The sequence below is a fragment of the Apaloderma vittatum genome, unplaced genomic scaffold, assembly GCF_000703405.1.
Source record: "Apaloderma vittatum isolate BGI_N311 unplaced genomic scaffold, ASM70340v1 scaffold22893, whole genome shotgun sequence".
Lineage (NCBI taxonomy): Eukaryota > Metazoa > Chordata > Aves > Trogoniformes > Trogonidae > Apaloderma > Apaloderma vittatum.
This window is the reverse complement of record NW_009710177.1, coordinates 1-23,106: the sequence shown is the minus strand read 5'-3', so window position 1 is coordinate 23,106 and position 23,106 is coordinate 1. Positions and strand designations below refer to the sequence as shown.

The following is a 23,106-nucleotide window of genomic DNA, read 5'->3' as shown; positions in this document are numbered from 1 at the left end:
CCTGCTTTCTTATGGAATTGTTCTGTTCTGGGACCTCCTACATTATTATTAATATAAAAATCATCTGGTTTCCCTCTTGAAGTTCTGTTTTGAAAGCAGAGAGTCAGCCCCGCCCGTTCATTATAAACACTCATCAAAACTACTTATCAAAGCCACCTAGTTCAAGTTCGACTGAAACCACACATGAAGTATTTCCCAGTGGCAACTTGCACCAAGAAAATAAAACCAAAATATATCACTTTATTACACATGACTTCTAGTAATTGTATAGTCTTCAAAAAGTGGATTAGCTTACAATTTTAAGACTTTCACAAACACACACAATGAAATCCAGTCATTCACAGAGTAAATGTAGTGGAAAGATGAAATTCTCCAATGTTCGAAATAAAAGGAGGAAAAGCACTTGCAAACAGAGAAGTGAAGATGTTAGCCTGTACGTTCAAGTCCTGCAAAACCACCTAAAAAGGTTCTTTAACTGGCCAGAACGGCAGAATCTTAGTTTAAAGTATTAAAATCACAAAGCTAAAACTGAGATATTAGCCAGGCTTTAGAGATCTCAAAATACTTTGTATTTTTCCATCTTAAAATGTGCACTGAAACTGAAAAAAAAGAGGCAGATAAAGCAAAATTTCTTTACCTGTCATAACAAATCAATTTTTCCTATTTTTCCTGTTAACATTTACGGCTGAAAAAAAGCAGGACAAAAACATTCTGTATGTGTATGCGCCTTCACTTATTTTAGTTTTCTTTGTGAAATACTTTACTAGAAATATTCCACGGTACTTAAGAGACCTCATAATTAAGGAACACCAAGCAGAGTTAATTCTCCATCCACCGGGTTCAGCCCAGAGTGAAGCAAATGGCTTATGAGCTAACCAGCCAGGTTCAAGCACCGAAGCCTTGTCTATTATGGAGCAAAAGGGGAAATCAATAGAAGCTTTAGCCACGTAGACCTGAAACAGCCTGTGCCACAAATTCAGCTAGAAGAGTGATGGTGTCATCGCATTGTTATGGCTTCATCTTCTCTGCACAGGAAGACACAAAAGGCTATTCTGGAATCCATGTCAATAAGCACATCTTTCGGCCCTGAGCAGAAGTAATGAAGCTTCATGTCCTACCAAGACAAGTTCCTAAAGCTAAACTCTCCAAAACGAATTCAGCTCCCACTGACCTCTCCTGACCTGGGACAGTCATAACCTGCTTCCCCTACAGGAATGCGCAGAGGTCTCGTAAGACACAAACCCGCACCGAACCTTTCCCTGACGTCCATCCATACTGCTCCATGTGTCGACTCATTCCTCTGTTTCTGTGACATTTATGAAAACTGAGCATCTTTGAAAAGTCTCAGCTTGAGCTGGAATTACCAGAAGTTTGTTTCTTTTCTTTGTTTTGGGGGGAATATTGATTACATGAAAGGACATCACATTTGTGACATGGCATCCTAACTTCACTCCAAAAAAAAAACCAACCGCCAACCCACAGATAATAACTCTCTCTTTGTAATTCCAAATGCAAACAAGTTTTCTCAGGGGCAATTAAGCCTATTAGCAAAAAAGCCAGAGTTGACCTAGATACAGCAATCATACATCATTTCTCATATAAAAGGATGCCACATTTATAGCTTTGTATTTACAGCACAACATTTAAAGTAAACAGTTTTCGTTCTTCTTCACTGTTTACTTCACACTGAACAACATTTACTATTTCTTCCACCTCCTTAGGAATATTACACATTGTTCTTTAATTCAAATAACACATTTTTCATCATTCTGATGTAGCAAATTGCCAAATTCTTCTAGAGTAAATATTTCAGTAAAACAAAGCCTGATCCGGGATCTCGGGAACTCACTGCAGTAAATTCTCTCTGCACAGATGAGTGAAAAATTTTGTCCAAAATATGACATCTCAAAAAAAATTATAAATAAATGTAGAGTCAAATTTTCACAGTTTTGGTAGTTATTTTTTAAAAGCTATCCTTAATAATTCAGAAATTGTTTTTGAACTGGGCTGACCTGTTTTCAGAATGGCTGACATCCAAAAATTCCAATCTGTCAAATCATGCCAATTAGTTCTGGTCCTCTACATAAGTAAGAATACTAATAATTAGAGGCGTTTCTTCAGGGACTAATTGCAACACACAAACCTCCCTATCTTGATTCACACTGACCATTTTCTTCAGTAGACTTCAATACATTACTATCAAAATAAGCTTACAAGCTTAAAGCTAGGACTACAACCACATACACAGAGAATAATTTTATTAATGTCAGGCAGAATATTGGAGAGAAGGAGGAAACAAGTTAAAAAAAAACAAAACAAAAAGCTCAGGAATTCTTTACTCGAAAAGGAGAACACAAGTAAGGATAAAATTAAATTTGTACTCATTGGTGAACAGTAGAATAATTTTTGACTCTCCTCTATTTTCCCTTCTCTGTTTCTGCTTGGTACTATTTACCTCATGTAATTACTTCACATCGCATACAAATGTGTAATATTGGTTTGGTGCGACTATACAGTTCGTATCTGTAATTATCAGGCCAAAATTAGAAGCTTGCACATATGACAAAAAATGATTTCAAAGAAAGCTTCCGTGTTACACCTAAAAAAAAAATAATGATCATTTTGCCCTTAAATGTAAGCCTTCTGGAAAAATGTTTTATTGACAAATTAACTAGACCTACCTTGTATACTCTTCTTGGAGCTTGTTTGGATCACTTACAAAAAACTTAACTCTGAAGTTCAAACTGTGAGGAGATCCTCCTACAGTAAAGAGAAGTTATTTCTTATTAATCAGAGTACCCTGGAAAAACAGGATAATAGCAATAAATAAATTGACCAAATACATACATGTACTCACTTTTTAATTGTTTCCTGATAGGTTTGTTTGGATCCAGCCACCTCTGAAAAGACAAATTATAACACTAACTTTAGAGAAACTAAAAAGTGCAAATTACAGTCTTAAAAACATAAAAGACACCGTTGCTTTTCTACTATTTTTACTTGTTCTTTTACCAAAACGTCTTACTGGTACACAGAGTCTTGTTACTAATTCTCAAAAACCACCAACGTTATAATCAGCAGTAGCCGTTGTTCCTTCCCTGAGATTAACCTCTGTTGTCCAAATATCTGGCTCTCACAACAGTAATTTGACTGCTACTCGGTTCAACGATCGTCACATGAGCCTGAGAGAGGTTAGAACTCAATTACAGTGTTTAACAATCTTCAGCTACTCTTAAACTCATTATCTCAGGTGAACTAACTCTGGCACTGAAGAGTTATAAGCAGGCTAATTTACCCAGCTCAGAAGCTAATTTGCTTAAACCAGTTCCAGTACTTTTGACTCTGTATTTTGCAGCTCTGACACACCCAGAGAGTGATCCCACTACCTCACAGATTCTCTTCAAATTTTCAGCATGAGTATAATCTCTGCTAAATCACTCATTGTGACTGGAAACCAGAGGCTAAAGCTCTCAGACCACTGGATTAAGGACTACAGGGCAATTTTACCAAACAGCACCCAATCCTACTCATCTTCACGGGAGAATGCTGCTGTGGGGAAGCACACACAGATCTTTACAGAAGTCAGTACTGCAAATTTCAGATATAAGTACAGTTCTCTGGAACACCCTACACATTGCACAAATCACTCCCCAGCAGCAATCCATCAGACTCCACATATACCAATGCAGTGCAGTTAACTCCTAAGTCTTTGTTATAAATCCTGTTTGATTTCTCAACCTGCTTTGCAATGCAACTTGCAAGCCTCAGGAAACTGCTGTATGGCCACAGGTTCTATGAAGTGACAGACTTAACCCTGTACAGCATGTAACTACCTTTCTTTTTTTTTATGGGAGGGAGGAGGAAGCAAACACACAGAGCTACCTGACACACACTATGGATCTGAAGCTAGTTCTGAGTCATTTTATTCCTTGGAAATAACAAATAATTACTACATTCAAATGCTATATCCTTGTACTAGATGATTTAAGATGAACAAAAGAGATTGTTTGATATAGCTTAAAGAGTGTAATTAGGTCAAAAAAAACACCTCACACAGGATCAATTAACTTTTAAGATTAAATGTAAAGGCTTAAGGAAGGACTCTCTAGCCAAGGATAAACATGTATTTTATTATAACAGTCTTTCGAAACATGGTGAAACATACCTCAGTTTCTTTAAGCAAGGGGTTATGATCCAATGTATCTGATAAATGCACAGATCTGACTGATAATCCTTAAATGTGTGTGTGTGTGTGTGTGTGTGTGTGTGTGTGTGTGTGTACACCACTGTTTGAGATTACAGTCAATCCAGAACACCTGGAATGGAAATGCCTAGTAGAAAATCTTGCATTTACACTTCCTTCTGGTTGTAAACATCCATTTGCTATGTACAAGCACAGCTCAAACTACGGAATAGTAAGGGGGTTTTGGAACCATAATCATAATCATGGTAACATTTCTATTTAGCTCTGACACATTGTCTTCATGGCAACTAGATCTGTGCTGAAAAGCCAAAATATTTACAAGCAATATCCATGCTTTCAATTGATAACATAGGATTCAAATATAAGAAGGTCATTTTTATCTCTGGGAAACTGCAGAGGGTTAAACTACTTAATAGCGTAAAGAAGCTTAAGTTGACAGGACTTGGGCAACATACCAGAACTTTATGAGCCAAGGTGCTGCTAGCAAGACGTGCTATCTCATGTACCTCCCAGTAAGCCTGAGAGGCAGGTAGGTGAGGGGATCCATAAAGTTTGTAGCTCAGTCCTTTGGAGAGTCACCTCAGTACCGTCTCCTCCCGCAGCAATGACCCCTTACTTGCTCCCTCCACAGTGATGCTCTCGTTATGCACCAACACCCCCTTCTCAGCATCGCTCCGGGCACCCACAGCCCCTGGCCCCTGCCAAACACATCGCACCAGCTGTACACAGCATCAGGGCCTTCTTGCACCGACTTGTACTTTTTCACTAATATACAAAAACATAAAGCTTGTGCAGTTTACAAAATCCTCGTTTAGGCACAATACGGGTTTCACACTCGATTAGCTGAATCCCCTTTCCCCATCACCTTTACGTCCTGCTGTACTGACTGTATCTTAGCAATGCTCCACTGTGTTATTTCACAACTAATAGGAACATCTGTGAGTCCAACTTGGGTCCCTTGTCCAAATGAACCACGTGTAAAAGTAAACTGATCTCAAAAACTGAAAACAGTTAAACCCATAAACTCTTTAAGCTTACATGACTAATATTGGTAACATTTCTATTTAGCTCTGACACATTGTCTTCATGGCAACTAGATCTGTGCTGAAAAGCCAAAATATTTAGAAGTCAATAAATACTAAACCTTTAAAGCATGTGCTTATATCAAAGAGCCGTGAAGTCATTCTTCTGCCAGACTAACTCTTAACCACATCCATTACTGTGCTGGGTTCAACTGCCCCCAGACAGATAAAGTAAAAAAAGAGAGCTTTGAGGTCTAAGCTTTGGAGAGTCAGATAAATGAGAACGAGAAACACTACAAACTTCTGAACTTTGAGCGAAACATTGATATTACTTAAACAAAGTTGAAAAATAATTCAGCCTTTTCTACAGCATGCCTACGTCTTTCCAGCCTGAAAAGAAAGTTTAGAATAAAAAGAATAAATGCGGCCAGCCTGCCAATGTCTTAACAGAACTAACCATGAACTTACAAAAGAGAACTTCGTTAAATGTCTACACAGCTTTATTCATATCAACAATCTTAGCTACCAGAATTTAAAATAAGAATATAATTAAGAATAATTTGCTCTAGAGAAGAAAGAAACGTGGAAGTAGTTCACTATTGAAGCAGAATAAAATCATGGCTGTATTGTGACTTCTTTCTCCCGCTTCTACATTAATAAAGGCATTAAAAATAAGTAAAAAGAAAAAAAAATCTTTTAGTAATAGAAAAGAAGTATTCCTTCTATTTTGAGCAGTTGCTCTTCATAAAACAAAGTAAACGAAATCTGCACTTATCAAAGAAAGCTGCACTGTCTACTGAGTCATTAACGCTTTACAGTTTCACTTATCTCTGCAGATCACATTCTGCACATTTTGTGAATAAAAATGACTTTTGACACACATAAGTTGGGAGATAAATTTAGACCCCATTACTGTAATATACATATAATGGGAACTAGGTAAAGAACTGTATTATAAGAAATAACACTTAGTTAAATTGCACTTTAAAACAAGTATTGAACATTTGATATCCATAAAAGAGAGTACACAACAAGTATTCTTCAAGCAATCAGGATTGAGCAGTACAGCTGTAAACTCTACAAGCAAAACCCTTTTAAGGTCTTATTTCATAAGTACGCATCTCAGCATTTTACTCCAAACTTGTAACTATTAAATTTAGTTTTATAACTACAAAGTGTTATCGCTCAAACAGCACAGTTGGAGAAGATGGTGCAACACTGCAATGGGTTATATTTGCTTCTCTTTACAATGACAGAGCATAGCAATGAACATGATTGAGTTATAAAACCGTATTTATAAAAGACTCAACTTACAGGGTTATCAGTAGATTCATCAGCCAACTGTAAACCAAAGTAATCTCTCTCTGTCAAATCAAGATGCTTGAAGACTACGTCCAACAGAACTTGTCCCTGATTATGTTTCTGCAGAGAAAAATAGATACTTTTTTTCAGTGAACAAATACATAATTGAACACACAGACTTCAGGCAACCAGAGTGCACACACATTCTTTCAGATGTGCTCTACAAGCCTAAATTTTAAAAATCACTAAGTGTATCCTAGGAGCACTATTTTTAAATGAGCTTCATGCCTCTCTTTGAAATGTGTAAGGAATTATTATTTTTCCTTTTTGTCATTTTCTGACAGTAAGAACTCCTCACTCCTCAACTAGCTAAATCATTATTCCCGAAAGCCATTCATTAGCCAGATTTGATATTTTTAAAGGGAGTACTAAAAAAACAAAAAGAAAAGGAAAAAAGACTAGCATTTGACAAAGAAATTTGCAGCCTTGTTTGGGGTCAATGAATTTAAAAGTACAGGTCTATACAAGTTATTCTTACTATCTTATCTGAAAACCTACTCCCGAATGTAGATGAACCAGCATACTGAAAATATTTCCAAAGTTAAATGGCACAGACACCTGAAGGAGCCCAGTATTTTAACAGAGAATTGTCATTTAAGTGTGTTCTCTCAAATATGCGACTTGACTCTAAATGAACTTCTACAAAAGAACTGAATAACAGTAACATTGCTTTTCAGAAGTAAGTGACCAGATTTGATTTCTACTACAGGGACAAATCTTACCCTCAAAATGCTATTAAAAGAATCTGCAGTTGTTGGTACCTAGTAAATATTTGTCTGACCGGAAAACACTGCCAACACAAACTCAAATGCCGAGTGTGTCATTATGACAGGAGTCAATAAATACATTTGGTGAAATTTGAAGGGAGTTTCCCAAAGAAGTGTCATAACTTCTTGAAGTACAAAAGAGGAGAAAAAATTCTGCAAAAACAACTGTCAAATAAAATAAATACGAAAGAGATGATTGATACACCTTCTACCCATATTTTCTACCTCTCTGGCACCAAGCAAGCTTCTAATAATCTTCTAGGTGGCAAGTATTATACATGCTAAGGTGGATTTGATACATTTTGCCTCGTTCACTGGAGTTTTTAAACTTTTCTTAAAAAATGCCATTCTGCTCACTTTTTATAAAGACTGTATAACAGTTTATTTTGCAGCTGTTAAAATGTGTGTTACTAAAAGGTCAAAATAAGTTTGCAAGAATTTCATTAATATCCACATGCAAGAAAAATCTACAAATCACATTCAGACATTTGTTAACATCTAAGAGCATCCTAGCAAAACTCTTTTTTTTGTTCAGCTGAAATTACACTTGAATAAACTGTCAAAACCAGTTATCGGGGGCTAAAAACTTCACAAAGCTTCGTAATAATAAAAAAATTACAAAATAGTTATCAACAAACTATGCTTGAAATGATCCCAGCAGGACAACCATAAGCATAGCTCTGTGCATTTAAGCTGAAACTCCGTAAGACATATATTTCAGGTCCTATATATATTTGGGTAAGTTAAATTGATCTAAGAATTGCTGTATTTACTTTGAATGATGTTATTTAAAAAGAAAAAATCATACAGAGAAAATTTCTTGATGTTTAACAAAATGAACAGCCAGGAGTACCATTGTTAAACAGTTCATTTCTGAAAATTTTACTCTCCGATAACTAAAAACAAGTAAAGAAGAAAAAAACAACAGACGTTAACATAATAAATACACAACAGTATAAATGCATAGGGTAATTTTTATACACAATCCAAAAATAGCCACTTTCATTTTTACTAAATTAGGAGTTTCTGATATATTTTGAAATAAAATAGCAATCAGTACAATTTTTTCAGCAAATAAAACTAATTTTAAAATTACATACCAACACTAATTGCTTCTTGGCATCTTTCCCTGTGTAAATTTAAATCAGAACTCAAACTAAGAACTTCTGACAGTAACTATCAGAAAATGGGAGCCGATCTGAACTCAAGTTAAGGGTTACATTTACCACAGCTGGCACTCTTCAAATCACATGCAGGTATCGGTTCTGTAGGGTTTTTTCCAATCTAAAACTGAGAATTTACACTGTTCCTTAAATATGTGAACAGACATTTCCTAACAAAAAAGCTTCACACATTTCGAACAAAGAACGTCATTTCAGGACCTGAAGGAAGGTATTTCTCCTGCAACAGAGTAGCAAATTTGGTAAGAGAAGACTAGTTTCAACATGAAGCATTTGTTTTGATCACAAGGTTTTACTCTCAGTGCAAAATAAAGATAAGCATCTAGTAAAACTAGACCTCAGTTTAACCCAGCTCTGACATTTATATAATGATGCTGTAGCTTGCCAGAGCAGGTAAAAGTCATAATCCTGCTTGTCGTAAAAGGTCTAAAATATTCGTAATACTACCATAACCACAGAATAGCTGCTACAAATTACAAAAGGCATAAAATCAAGTTTCTACTTCTGCTTTTTTTAAAAAAATAAATAAAAAAGCAAAACCAGGAGGTTGGATTAGATGATCTCTAAGGTCCCTTCCAAATCTAAGCCATTCTATGAGTCAATAAAAGTGGATTAGCAGAAAAAGAAATTTTCTTTATTCCTCTAGATCAATTAAAATATTAACATCTCTTCTTAAAACAGGGAATAATGGGAAAAGACATGAAAAACGGGAAATATCTCACATAAAACTGTAGTTAGATATAAAACGTATCAACATTTTTTCTTAATTGGAATATTAGAATGTTATGTGTATTTATCAATCACTGCTCGAAGAAGAAAATCTTTCAGAAGAAATCCGGCATCTACACTAGAGATCAAATATATTTAACTGCACTTTACGAAGCATCTATCAGCTAGCAGCTAGTACCACTAGATATACAGACGTTCATTTCTAATCACAAAAAAATTAGCTGTTTGCAAACATCCATGTTTGAAAATTTAGGAAAACATCTGCAATTACACTGGTCTAAAGCCTGCTTACCAACTACAACCATCTTCCGCAGTTTATATTCCTGATGCTCTGGGTTTGCCACTGGTCACGTCTACAGCAAACACCAGGAGATATTGCTGCCGTGTCAGCCCGAACAAATTTGGAATTCTGATGACAGAGGAATGGGATGACAGGTCCTGGGCTTTCGTGGAGGGGTTGGAGGGCTCTGCTGCTTACAGGTCTGCAGGAGGCTCTGCTGCTCCGCCACTGACGACAGCCCTGGTGCGTCTCCTCTCACAGTTCACCCCAATACTTGTGTTGCGACTCCCCAAAGAGCCAGCACTGCACTACTGTCTCCTTGCATTCTGCAGCTTACATCAGGTTTGCAATAAGTTAGTAGCTTAGTTTTAAAAAAGTTTCCAAACAGGCTGTTATTTTTCTTGGCTAAATGAAAAAACGAAGCAACTAAGTAATGCTAGAAATTAAATTACTGAAAATTTTCAGTTCTGAAATGACAGAGGTACTGGTGTATTTTGTTTGCTTTTTTTTTCCTTTCGTTCAAGTTATTTTACAGATTTCCAGATTTTACTTCCATTAAATTGTAAATTCATTAAGTTTGAAGAGAATTCTGAGATAATAAAGGCTCTAAACTGAAGCATTTGTTCATTACTTCTAACCCAGTAGCCTTGCTCAAGGAACAACTAATGCCATCTACCTTGACTCAGTTTTCCCTCAAGTTTAGTATGATCTCTGTATCTATGTACTGGCTTTCAGGGAATGAAATTAAGCTAGCCTGCACAGAAAAGATACAATTTGAGGTATTTAAACAATTAAAACCAATCAAAGCAATTTGAAGAAGCAGGTTTACAGTAATGCAAATCACATTATTAGCTCAAGCCAGTCTCGCTTCTTCCAGCTATACATTCCACAGAGCACACCTGTCATGGTCAAAGTAGATCTTAATTTGGTAAGCAGAGCATTTTACAGGAAGGATTTCTACTCTCCAAACAGATGCACAGGTTAACTCCAACTGATTCTCCTGCCTACAAGCAAAATAACCTTTGCCTGGCTACGATCAACAGGGATTGCCTGATTTGACTTGTTACACTCTATAAAACGTAAAGCTTAGCACAAAGAATGCGTATTTTGCAGATCAACGGAAACGGCTCGTTGAAATGTGAACCTAGAATATGCCACATAAATTATCAAGAGACACTGTCTGTGATCGGTACTTCGTTGCTGGAGAACAAATAGCATTTGAGCATATTTTTATTAATACAGCACTCATACTCCAGATGATTAAGATTTACAGTCATTAGCATACCGAATACCGATAGCAATTACCAGGAGATAAAGCCTTGCTAATTTATATGATGTTATCTTTGTTCTTCCTATTTTGAAAACAATTCCATACATATTTATTGCCAAGTACTGTGTCAACCATAATAAAGTAAAACACAGCTATAAACCCTGAAAATCTGTATACCATGTAAGTTAACGTTTGCTATGACTGAATACTCTTAGTAATCCCTGTTCTTGAAAAACAGATTGAGGCTAAGACCTGAGATCAAAATGTTCAGTGCCAATGAACTTCTCTAAACCCAGTTTTAATAGACAAACTTGCAGGTTGACGTGTATAACCAGTAAAGTGTGGTCCATGCAACTAAAATATTTAGTACAGTAGGGAGTTGGCAAGAGTGTATTATGTATTTTTTTCCTGGGAGAGACCAAATAGATGTTTGAGGATTTATAACCTGTGATTCTACTCTAGACAGGCACTAGCGTTCTCTAAAAACAGAGCTTTTGAACAACCTACATCAAAAAGAAGCATAATCTCCCATACCTATTGCACAGCAATTATTTCTTATTTTAGCCAACTCTTACAAACAAAGAAAAAACTGCAAGATAGATATTTCAATGGAAAACTCATGCACCTTAAAGCAAAGGACACAATATTTACCATTGCTTTTGCACTTTTAATGCTTTGTCTCCAACTACATTCTGCACACACTGCTTTTTGGTAGGCAGTATAGGCCAGGAAACTGTTAGCAAGGATGAGAAGACAAGAGATACAGAAGAGGAGGGGAATATTGTAAAGAAAATGGGAAAATTGATACAAGAGTAATTATCCCAGAAAGGAAGTGTGGCTTAATGCTGATAAATTCAAGTCTTTGGTCACTCCTCCTACAGCTCCACTGTTCAAAATTCCCACCCTTAACTACTCAGAAGTCCCAAAAAGTCGAAGAGCTCCTGAATTAGCTATAAAAATGCTGTAAGAGAACATCATAAAGCCTTCTATCCTGACTGAAATATCTAAACCAAGTAACTACCAAATCTACTTCTAAATCTTAAGGTACTTGACGCTGGATCTTTGCAAGTTTTTGCTAGTTAATAGAGATTTTGTTCCTCTGATGGGCAGCTGCAGGCTGCACAGGCTCTAACCACCAAATTACAGAAGAGAGAAATGCAGTCACTCTCACAAATCTTCCCTAAAACATTCAAACGTGTAACTAAACTCCACTGAACACTGCGTAAGAATTGAATATAATTACTGAATATTAGAACTTTTCCAAATAGTCCAAATTAAATTTCTTCACATAGATTTGAAAACTGTTTCAGTTTCTCTCTCACTTCCTATTTGAAGTCCCACAATCTATTTGATATCTAATGACTCCTTTACTCCATTGGCTGAAGTTCAGCTTTCTCCTGAAAAGCTTTAATAATCATGCCATCTGTAACTTTCTCCAACCCATTATTCAACCTTTCTCCATGTAAGTCATCAATTCTATAGCTCATAAGCTAAAATCTGAGTTCTCCTGCCCCAGGATACCCTGCAGCTTCTTTTCTGTTGATTTCTGGTTCTTCTCACACAAAGATCACTTTAAATGCTTTAATGATCTCTTGTGAGGTCCTTGCCTGTTCGTGAGTTCCTTCCTCTCAAGTAGCTGAAAGAAATGGCTCCACGTCTGTGAACACGGGCGCAAAATCATGAATGTTTTCATTTCAACTGCTTACCAAGGTTTACAGATTAGAAAATCTGATTAATAACCTATTTCAGATTCCAGGCTCATATGTAGAAGTTAGTCACTAATCCCAGTAACAGACCTCCACATTCAGCAACCAACTTCCCATTTTCTTTCCCGCCCCCTTCATTAGCCTATTAGAAGATGGTGAGTTTAAGCATGGGAAAAGAAAAAAGCAAAAAGCTACTTTAAGATGACAGCCGTAACCAATATAATTGTACGCATGAGTGACCACAGCTATACAGTCATGAGAAGAGTTACCATTACACCTTACGCTCAAAATGCAAACACCAGAATGGAGCAAAACAAAAGCTTGCTTCTCATTTGACTCAGTGGCAAAGCTGTCTTCCATTTCCACTGCACGACTTTATTTCTAGTTATTCTCTTCATGGACTAAATTATGCTTCATATATTCAATTTGGAAATGAAGATGTGTACAGAGGATGCCAGAATGACTAAGTTCACAGTGATTTAGTACGTACATGTAGAAGCATGTCTGCCTGAACATAACCTCCCTTTTCTGTTCTGTACTTAACACCATTTTGAAGGTCAAACTCTCGCCATATAAATCCAGCTGAGGAAAGCAAGGAATAAGCAAGTTACTTACATTAACTCGGAAAGCTTGTACAGTGTTATCCAGGAGAAGAATGTTGCAGACCACCTCTGTATGCTGCCTGTCTCGTGCCAGCTCAGATGCTCGTACATTGTAGGTTCTGCCAGCAGGCAATCGGAAACGTGCGGTCATTACTGTCCACACTGGGTCTTTAGGCAAAACAAAAATAAAATTAAACAGGATCAAAAAATGCAAATGCACAAATGTCATACTTAAAAGTAAGCAACAACAAGTCCATTGTAAAAAAGAGTCCATCAGAGACAAAAGGAAAATAAGTACTAAATTCATGGTACCCAATAATGAAACCATGTCCTACAAATTACAACACAACTTTATTCCAAAATATTCAGTCCTGTACTTTCGGCCCATTGTACACTCCCTCCCTATTTTGTTTGGTTTGTGAGTTTAGTTTCTTTTTTTCCAAAGATTCAGAGTAGTGTTTTCACTTCAAAAAGCATTTTAACTGCTGGGCATCATGACAACTAGGCTTCCAATATTAGAGGCAATTAAGTAATTAATTTCAGTGCAAAACAGCATAAAAACCACACCTTACACCAAAAAGCTTTACAGAGAAAAACAATGAGGAAGAAAGCAAATACACAAAGAGTTTGACGTATTATTCTTTAAAGCACTCATTGTACAAGCATTAGACATGAGAATCCACAGCAATAACAAAAACATCGTGCTTTTTAAAATTCTACTAGAGATAAAGGTTTCTCAAACTGTTGAATCTTCTAAGTCAATTTGATTGCATTTAGGTATCTAGTTTGGAAGCACAAGCAATTCTTATTGTCCAAATAAGGAATCATGGCCAACACACGTCCACACCCCATGCTAAGTGCTGATAAAGAGAATAAAAGAATTGAAATGTGACTTGCACGTTTCAAAACTAAGATTCTAACAATTATCACGCAAACCCAGTCCAACCAAGTACTTCTGTGCACACCTGATGCTATTAGCCCTATCCAATGATACTAGTTACTTTCTTAAGTACCTCACAGGATCAGGGCCTGTGATTCACTTAATTACACACTCGGCAAACTATTTCTACATCCTTTGACAAGGGCGTAAGCAAACAAAGTTTCATAACTTCAGTAGAGAATGTACTGAGATAGAAAACTAAAATGCCTTAAAAAGCAGGAAAAAAACCAGGTATTCTGAGAACTGTGTAAAATGATTGATTTTCATTATTCTGTGAAAACCTGAAGACTTGAAAAAACATGTATGTGTTTGCTTCCTGTTCTGTGAGGCGGCGGGTGTGTAGTATGGTAAAAAAAAGGCAGAATTTAGCAGAGGACAACAACATCCCAGAAGCAATTAGAGAGCTTGCCTGGATGATAATACATATCTGTGCTCCAGAACACAAATGAACAGGGCTAACAAGAAAAGGATCAATTCCCTCCTGAACAATTCATAACTTATATACTTAAGCCCTTGTGGGAAAGGGGAAGGCCAAGATCCGTCACCCATAACAGGAAAGGCTGTGGTTCTGCAGTTAAACCTTCTTCCCACTGCCTGCAGCCAACCTCCCCAGTGACTGCCCTAAAAATCCCTGGTTTATTTTTGCTTTTCTAGAGCACAACGTCAGCTCTTTCAGCATGACCACGCATCTCAGACATAAAAACATCTTCTTGATGTTAATCCATCCTTGCAAAATATTTCAGTTTTGACTTAACCAGAATTTTCAGATTAAACAGTACTTGTTTCCTTACGAGACAGCTTGCTTTTATTGTTGGCTAGTCATTCCCTCTGGCTTCAGAACTGCAGTGCTGTAGTCATGTAGAACTACAGCAAGTTTATTTTTGTTTTGCTAAACCAACATGACAAACTGAGGAAGGATAAAGATACCAGATAAACCCACCAGCTGCAAACTAAACTCACGACGTTCTCTTAACAATAAAGTAATGAAAAATCGTGTCACAAACATTAAAGCCCCAAAGTAAAGTCTAAACAAGAAAGTACATGTCTGACAGCTCCTCATGAAGAGGCTGCTTCTGCTATGCCTTCTTCAAGTATCAAAAATAACAGGCAGAAGAAAACCTTCAACAGCGAACAGGAACTGAATCTCCACACCAGTGATCTAAGCCAGCAACGTAACAATTCACAAACACTGTTCTGTCACGTAGGCACAATCTAAAAGTTAATCTCCTCACTAGCCATTCAGTATCTTTATCAGCACAGCCCCCCAAGCCGCAACTATAGTCAAGTCTTTAGAGTGGTATCTGCCCGTGAGCTGAATCCAGGAAGGTTTCAGAAAAACAACTTGATTAAAAATTGTTTATCCATATCACAGAAACAATCCCTTGACAAGCATATTATACAAGTGTTTCAATAAGTGACAAAGAAACTAAGACACAGTGAGGGTTATTTTAGAGTCCTCTCCCACGAACACAAACATCAGTGTACAAAGTTGGGCTGTTTAGCTTCCAAATAAGTATTGCTGTCCTCACAGAACTATTCAGTAGTGAGCTAGGAGGATCTTATTTAATCCACAATTCTGTAGCACACACAAAAAAGAAAAAAAGACCTGTTAAAGGCCAGAAAATATCATGCTTTAAGGGAAAAGGCAAATCTCATCTTTTCCTCCTGTTCTCTTCCCTTTTTTGGTCTTATTTGCTGATCAAAACCAATAGTACATCTTCCTTCCTCATCACTATCTTAAACTAGACAGAAGCAACAAATTCCTAAGAGCAAGCAAAGAGAAAATCCACCTTCAGTGATCCTCAGAAGCCTTTAATACCAAGCAACCATTCACTGTGTCCTTCAATAGACCCACAAGGTTCTTGCTGTAACACAGATCATCTTCAGTTCAACCAAACAAACCCCAAAAATAGTATGAGGCAGTGACTCAGGTCTTTCTCAATGTACATAAAGGAAATCATAGATGAAATTATCATAAACAAAATGGTCAAATTCAAGAGGGAAGGCACTGAATACTTTGAGTTCACTAAAGAAATGGGACCAGCTGTATTGGATCAGAAAAATAGTTCATCTAGCTCACAGACCTGAAGGGCGATACCTTCTCACTCTCTCTAAGGAAGGAAGAAATGAGTAGGATACATAAAACTATTCCTCACGTGCTGTTCCACGGACTGGAGCTTAGCACCATCCTGGTGCGCAGCTCACAGTCACACTATGCCGGACACCAACCATTCATGAATGTTTTCTTCATGGACTCAGCACACCATGTTTGAACTTTCAGGTTTAGCAATGAAGCATTATATTCCACGTGCCCCGTAACACCACACAGTAGCCTGAAGAGACACCTTGTAGAAGACAAGTTTCTTCCATGAAACTAAGCGGCTTTTAGAACTACAGAATACAACTAAGTACACTAACTGAAAATCCTGAAATACCTCTACAAAATGGAAATTGAACAGCCATGACAGTAACAGAGAAGGTGACAAAATCAGAGTATTTTCTCTTAGTTACTCTTTCACCACATGTCAGCAAAGAAACAATGGAAGTATGCAGGGATTATGTTAAAGTATCTTCACCATCACACACTCTCTCGAAGACACTCCTCCTTCTAAGACCTGCCAATGCTATTACATGTAACTGCTTTGTGGCCAATCGTGTATACAACACATATTTAAACCCCTATCAGCATATGCACATTCAAAAAAGGATGCAGTTGTAAAGCACAGACAGACTCTGCAGTTCCTGGTCTTACTGACACATTTGTTTTACAATATAATTGGCATCAAACGTATCCATATCATCCTTACTACTCCTGTCTTCCAGAAATATATGCAACAAGAACACAATATTGTTTCTCCTCACAGGTATTCCTGCTATATGTTTTGAAAACATACCAGTTACAATTTATAGCCTCCTAGGCAATAGCCAGCCATCTCACTAGCTGATTTCCTGGCAAATACTGATATGCAAAATGACAAAACTCGTAAAAATTCAGCCACACTGGCTACAAACTTCTATAGTAAAAATATCTTATAGCTAAAGTTAGTATAGAGCAAATAACGGACTGACTTCAAGCTCAAAAAAAAATAAATCTGCAGCCTCAAGAGAAACAGGAGTAAAGACAAAAGGTGAGATTTGACCAAAAAACGTTTGAGAACAACTGGTTTAAACAGCAGGTTAACTTAAGCAAAGTACTGCTGTGTGTGCATATCCATGTAATGGACAGTACCATGGCCACGTATGCTAAAATCTTTCCATACATGCAAGTGGATTACTTAAACTAGATTTAAATCAGGTTTATCTTTGCATGTGAAGGTTTATGCTTATAATTTTTCAGCATCTTCTGTTAAGCATGTAAAATATTTAGACACTTGCGTTAACAATCGAGAGCACACGCTGCTACAGCAACTGGAGAAGGACAGAACTTGTGCAATGAAACTCCACTTAACTCTCAGGTTTGTGGAGGGAGTTAAATTGTACATTTCCTGCCTGAGCTCAGGTTTCAAGGGATGAAGCAATTCTAGGGAGTGTTCCCTATCAAAGGGCAGAACATTCCTGCAATACTGGCTTGGTTAGGGCATTAAAGAGCACACAGAAGCTTCACAGTGAATTTTCTGCATACTCTGTTCTTTTATGTAAACTTATACAGTAAAATGACAATTTGCTTGGGCGTACAACAACCTAACCAATTTCAAGCAGCTTAAGAAATAAGCAGTTAGTTAAGAAGGTAATGAAGTGAAATGTTATTTATCCAAAGGCACAACCGATTCATCGACTTGAAGAGTGCCTTAAAAAGAGTTTGTATCGTGTACTATACACAAAGACAACCACCTTAGCACGGTACAGTACGCACATACACATATAAGGACACAAGAAATTTCATTTTTCGTGGCTAAACTAAAGCAGTTAAGGAGCTATGCATTGCCAGATTTCCATTTTTTGAGTAGCTGGTATTTTAGTAATCCAGAAGGCATGTATTTTTACTGTAGCCCACCTGCTCATTTGGGTCGAATACGGTACATGAATTTGCTACAAGAAGAGGAAAAGTAGGCCAGACTCAGAGAAAACCCACATCCTTATAACATGATGTAGCTTGAATACATTAAACAGACTGCAAACCTATGGTTACTGAAATTGTCCAGACAATTTAATCAGGAGGAGAAAAAACCCTATTAAAAGTACAAAGACAATTTTGAAGGTTTCAACACAGAAATATAACACATTGCATTTCAAACAAACACTGAGTTATATCTAGAACCCATCTTCACATCCGTTTACTGAAAACATGTTAGGGAAACCACATTAAATGTTTTAACCAAAACCAGTTTGAAAATGCTAAACATTAGTCAGTCATCCATGATTCTGAGGGAAGCTCACATTAGTGCAACAAATTAAAGTTCGGATTTTGTTATCTTTCAAAAATAATGTTTGAAAGCTTTCAGCAATTCCGATGTAGCACATGGCTTCAGGATATTCCTTATAAATAAAAGCAGAGTAGAAATGCATTTTCAATTAAGTGACTCAACCTGTGCACTACAATCCTGAACTCATTCCAGCAGTTCAAACTTCATTCATTTCTTCCTGCTTTCTGGTGACCAAACAATGAAAAGTATCTATAATTTTTCAGAGTTGATACATAAACTTCGGGTCATTTCACTTGGTCTTCAACCAGGTGCAAAGCTCCAAGCTAGACTTCTAGCCAGGCAACAGAACCATTGATGACTCTGGGCTCTATCAGAATCTTCTCTTTCCTTTTTATTAGTTATCTGTAATATATAAATTAATCAAATTCATTCTGCTTACTGCAGAGGCGTTGAACTACAGGACCTTTAAAGGTCCATTTTGACCCAACACATTCTATGACTCTGCTTAAGGAAAATAATATACTCCCACAGAGTTATTATATGGCCACTTATTAAACTTTTCCTATAACTTCCACTGCAACAGATGAATGTCGCATTTCTCCTGTTGATGAACTGACACAGTTACAGTGACCGCACTACAAGCACGACTCCTTCCGTGCCACTATATTCCCAAAGAGTTGTCAAAACAGAGCAGGGATACAAGGAGGCACTGGCATTGGAAGTCAGAAAGGTAAAGTTTCTCTTCACTGGTGGGCGATCAGACTGTGCTCTCGTTAGCCCAGGTATGTGCGAGGGGCTGGAAGCCCTGGGACTCCAAGCTCACCCCTCTCTTCAGTCAGGGCTTCCTGCTCCCTTCCTAGGGCCTGGCCCTGAGCAGCCTCACGCTCCCTATACAAAGCTGGTACACAAGATTTATCTCATCTCCAGCTGCTTTTATACATTCCCTCAAGACTCTCATTATCTGCGGGCTGCCTGATTAAATTCCTCACAGATGCAAGAAGTATAGAATAGTAAAAGACATTTTTATCTGCAAGTACTTCACTGTGAAGAGCAATAAATAGCACTGTACTCACATGCCCCTAAAAACGTCCATAATCTCACCTGCATTTCAATGAATAAGCTACTTTTACATCCTTCTTTTCCACATCCTCAATCCTCAAACATAAAGAGCCAAACCTAACACAAAAAAAGCATTAATCCCTAAAGTACATCAGAGAGTTTCCAAAAATTTTGGGCCCAAAGTCCCATAGCTGAGAGAAAAGAAGTTGAATTTAGCCTCTTTCCTCCACCATCAGCTTCTCCTATACATGAGCCGGTACCAGAGAATTAATATTCTATCCACTTATTCAGGTAAGTTTTTAAGACTGTGAATTCATCCCTCCATTAAGCAATAAACTATAACTGATCTTCAAGAGTCACTTGGATCATAGCACGTCTGCTTTACAGAACGGTTTAGGAAATGCACACCATGGCATGAAGAAACGGAGAGCAGGCAGCTGAAACTAGAACCATCTTTAGGTCGAAATACTGATATAGTTTAAGACCTGTAATAATAAAACAGAAGGTGACGGCAACCACCAGCTGGAGTAGTTGCCAGCTTGTGAGGAAGAGCCCCTGGGCGCAGGGCTGTGGTCACTGCATCGCTGTGTGATCACTTCAGCCAGTGCCACGGGCAGCAGAGACACGTGCACGGAGTTAGCAGGAGCCCATACTCCCGAAATAGGTAATCTAGGATGGAAAACGACAGATTAAACCTGGTAGAAGGGAAGGTTGCTGAAGTAGTCCTAAAAAGATTTAAAAAAAAGAACCAGCAAGAGTACTATATAAATATCATGAAATAGTCATAGAATTAGAACTGTTTAGGCTGAAAAAGACCTGTAAGATCATCAAGTCCAACCGTTGAAAATGGTGAATTCAATTATCCTATATTTTTAAAATATTCAAAATATGCAAATACACTGATAAAAAAGCCACCTTGTTTCCTAGGACAGAGCTTATGATATTTGGAGGCTTTTATCATGTGTAAAAGTTGCTAGAAATAAATAGAAAATTTTTCCAGGTGAGTTCCACCTCCAATATTTGAAACTCGATTATATCCATAACCTGTTCTTTGAAAATGGCCTTAAAAATGCCAATCCAGATGATTACTACATCTAACTCTTCCCATTCCTAGAGCTAGATCTTTTATTCTTGGTTATATGACTCAATGCTATAATAAGATGTAATAAATGAAGACTATAATGAAACACTACTAAAATATCTTGATAGAAACTTCTCAAAATAAATTTGCATATTTTTTTAATGTGTTCTTAAACTAGGTTAAATGGATCAAAATAGATTTTTCATTAAAAGGATATTCTGGCTCCTACACAACTCTAAGATTAGGAAGCCTAAATATTTACTCACCAAAAGAAAAGAGTGCAAGTTCAGATAAACTAAAACCAGAAGCATGAGGTGATAATAATAAGTTAGTATTTCATATCTTGCTTAAGAAAGAGAAAGCAATCCAAGTGCAAAAATTCCCAAACTTCCTACCATTTTCCTCAAAGTGTCAAAAAGTAACTGTATTTGATTGCCCTTTGCTATGCTACTTAGAAAAAAGATTGCTTTACCTATTAGAAAAGGAGTTTACAGTCCTCTACAGGCCTAGTAGAAACCAAAAGCTTTTTAGTATCTAAAGAGAGTCTGGTAATCTTCAGGTCTTTAATGAAACGTACAATTGCCCATAGCTAGAATAACCTAGCCCAGTCCTTTCAGGACACCAATTATCAGCAGCTCTAAACTGGAACAACAGCCCGACTGCACGCACTGAATCAAGGAAACGTGGCAAGGGAGAATTAGGTTTGGATTTCAGGTTTCCTACCTACAAACAGGAGAGCGTTTAACACAATTTCAGAAGTCCAAAAGAGAAAGAAGTTACATGTAAATACCAATTGCTGGTTGTATACAACTAAGCACATAAAATGGAGTAAAACATTAAATGCTGGAAAGTTACTTGTTGTAACTTGGTGGGACTATAAATGAAAGGAAGTCCCACATCCTGTAGCTGTGAAAGCCTCAACCACAATTATCCAAAGATGACATCAACAGAACACACCGACGGAGAAAGCCTGCAGGATAGCTATCAGCCACAGACCAATACCGCGATCACGCAGCAGAGCCTTCAAGTCCCGAGCAGCAAGGGGATTTGGGAGCTTTAGTTCCAGCCACGGGAGCTCTGTTGTGAAGCCTTTGAAGCTGAAGGCAGCCTGAATTGAAAATAAACTGGCAAAATTCAGAGAAGCCTATCTTCTACTCATCGCCAACTTCAAGTTGAATTTTGGCTGGCACTTGAACTGAAGTATTAGACAGAGGGAGGAAAGTTGTCTGTGTATATTCTGTTCAGAGTTGCTAAACCTAAGCCAAATTATCTTCAATAGACTTAAACACAGCAGATGCTAATTCTAAGGCTGAATATAACCAACTGGACACCTTCCACCAAAATTATTTTTTAATCAGAAATGTCATTTCCACAAAATAGAAATTTTCACATGGAAAATTCCAGTTTTGCCAAAACCCACAAATTTTTCCTCTGGAAATATTAAAATAATGCCCGTCTGGCTACCTGCCTGGAAAATGCTTGTCAACTCCGCTTCCTCCTCCAGCAGAAAACAAACCAAGGGAACTCTTCTGGCAGTGCTGCCCAAAGAAGTGACCTCACTCCATCCTTGCCCCTGGCTCTCAGCCACCCTGCCTCATGCTCTTTTCCTGAGCGCCCACATACTCAGCCCCTCCATAGCTTTTTGGCCCTCAGGTAGGAGAGCAGTGCAGGTCACCTCTTTGGTCGCTCTTGGGTTGTGAGCTCTGTTACACCCGAAGAACACCTGGGCACTACAACAAGAAGCTCGCTCTCCGCACAGGGCGGGAGCAGCTTGGCTGAGAGAACTGCCCAGTAGCAAAAGAATCAACTTATTCATATTGTTCCAAACTTTAAGTTCTCCTTTTATTTCTTTATTTCTTAGTAAGAGCTCTCATACTTTTACAAATTCGGTGCAGCTTAGGTAAGTATTTTTTATCACTCACTTCTGCCTCCTCTCAAGCATTTTCTTTTTAAGAAACAACTTCCATTTTCAAGACACCTCAAGTTCAAAGTTATTTTCATTGCTATATTCACTAGAATATCACATTAAAATGATTAAGCAGTTAAATCTCATAATCAGTCACCTCCAGTGAAACTTGAAAAAATAAATGAGTTTTGTGGGTCTAATTTCTTCAGTATCTTAAAGAGGTCTAAGCTCCTCAGATTTGTAAACCGTACCAACCTACTCTGTGAAAGGATCATTTTCAAATACCATGACCAGCAAACAACAGAACAATTTCATCTGTGCTTCTTACAAAGAGAACCTCAAAGCCAAACCAAACGTCTTCCAAAATCGTGGCATACTGACCTCAATAGTTGCACCCTGTCAGGGGTTATAATATCATTAAACATTTAAGGCCAGACTGCAGGCTCTACGCGCTTACCTTCTTACATTCTGAGTTTTGCCAATTACAGTCAATTTTGTACATAAACAAACAAGTAAAACTACCTTCATGCATATTTCTAAAATTTATTTTAAAAATGCTTTTTCTTTTGGAATGTATTTCCTTCTTTTGAAACTAAATTGATAAAATTAGAGAAGCATCTGTGAAAAAAAAAA

The 23,106-nt window shown here is 37.4% G+C and overlaps 1 protein-coding gene across 1 annotated transcript in view; it reads right to left on the bottom strand.

The window, feature by feature from the left end:
- The window catches only part of LOC104272272 (tyrosine-protein phosphatase non-receptor type 4-like), a gene marked incomplete at its 3' end in the record, with an annotated part of 40,368 nt that extends 18,222 nt beyond the window's left edge, over nucleotides 1-22,146 (bottom strand). The window contains exons 1-5 of the mRNA XM_009867221.1: nucleotides 22,032-22,146; nucleotides 13,137-13,291; nucleotides 6,541-6,648; nucleotides 2,858-2,900; nucleotides 2,682-2,760 (exon numbers count right to left, since the gene is read on the bottom strand). Coding sequence (XP_009865523.1) covers nucleotides 2,682-2,760; nucleotides 2,858-2,900; nucleotides 6,541-6,648; nucleotides 13,137-13,274 — 368 coding nt within the window. The remainder of the gene's footprint in view (nucleotides 1-2,681; nucleotides 2,761-2,857; nucleotides 2,901-6,540; nucleotides 6,649-13,136; nucleotides 13,292-22,031) is intronic.
- Between the last annotated feature and the right edge of the window lie 960 nt (nucleotides 22,147-23,106).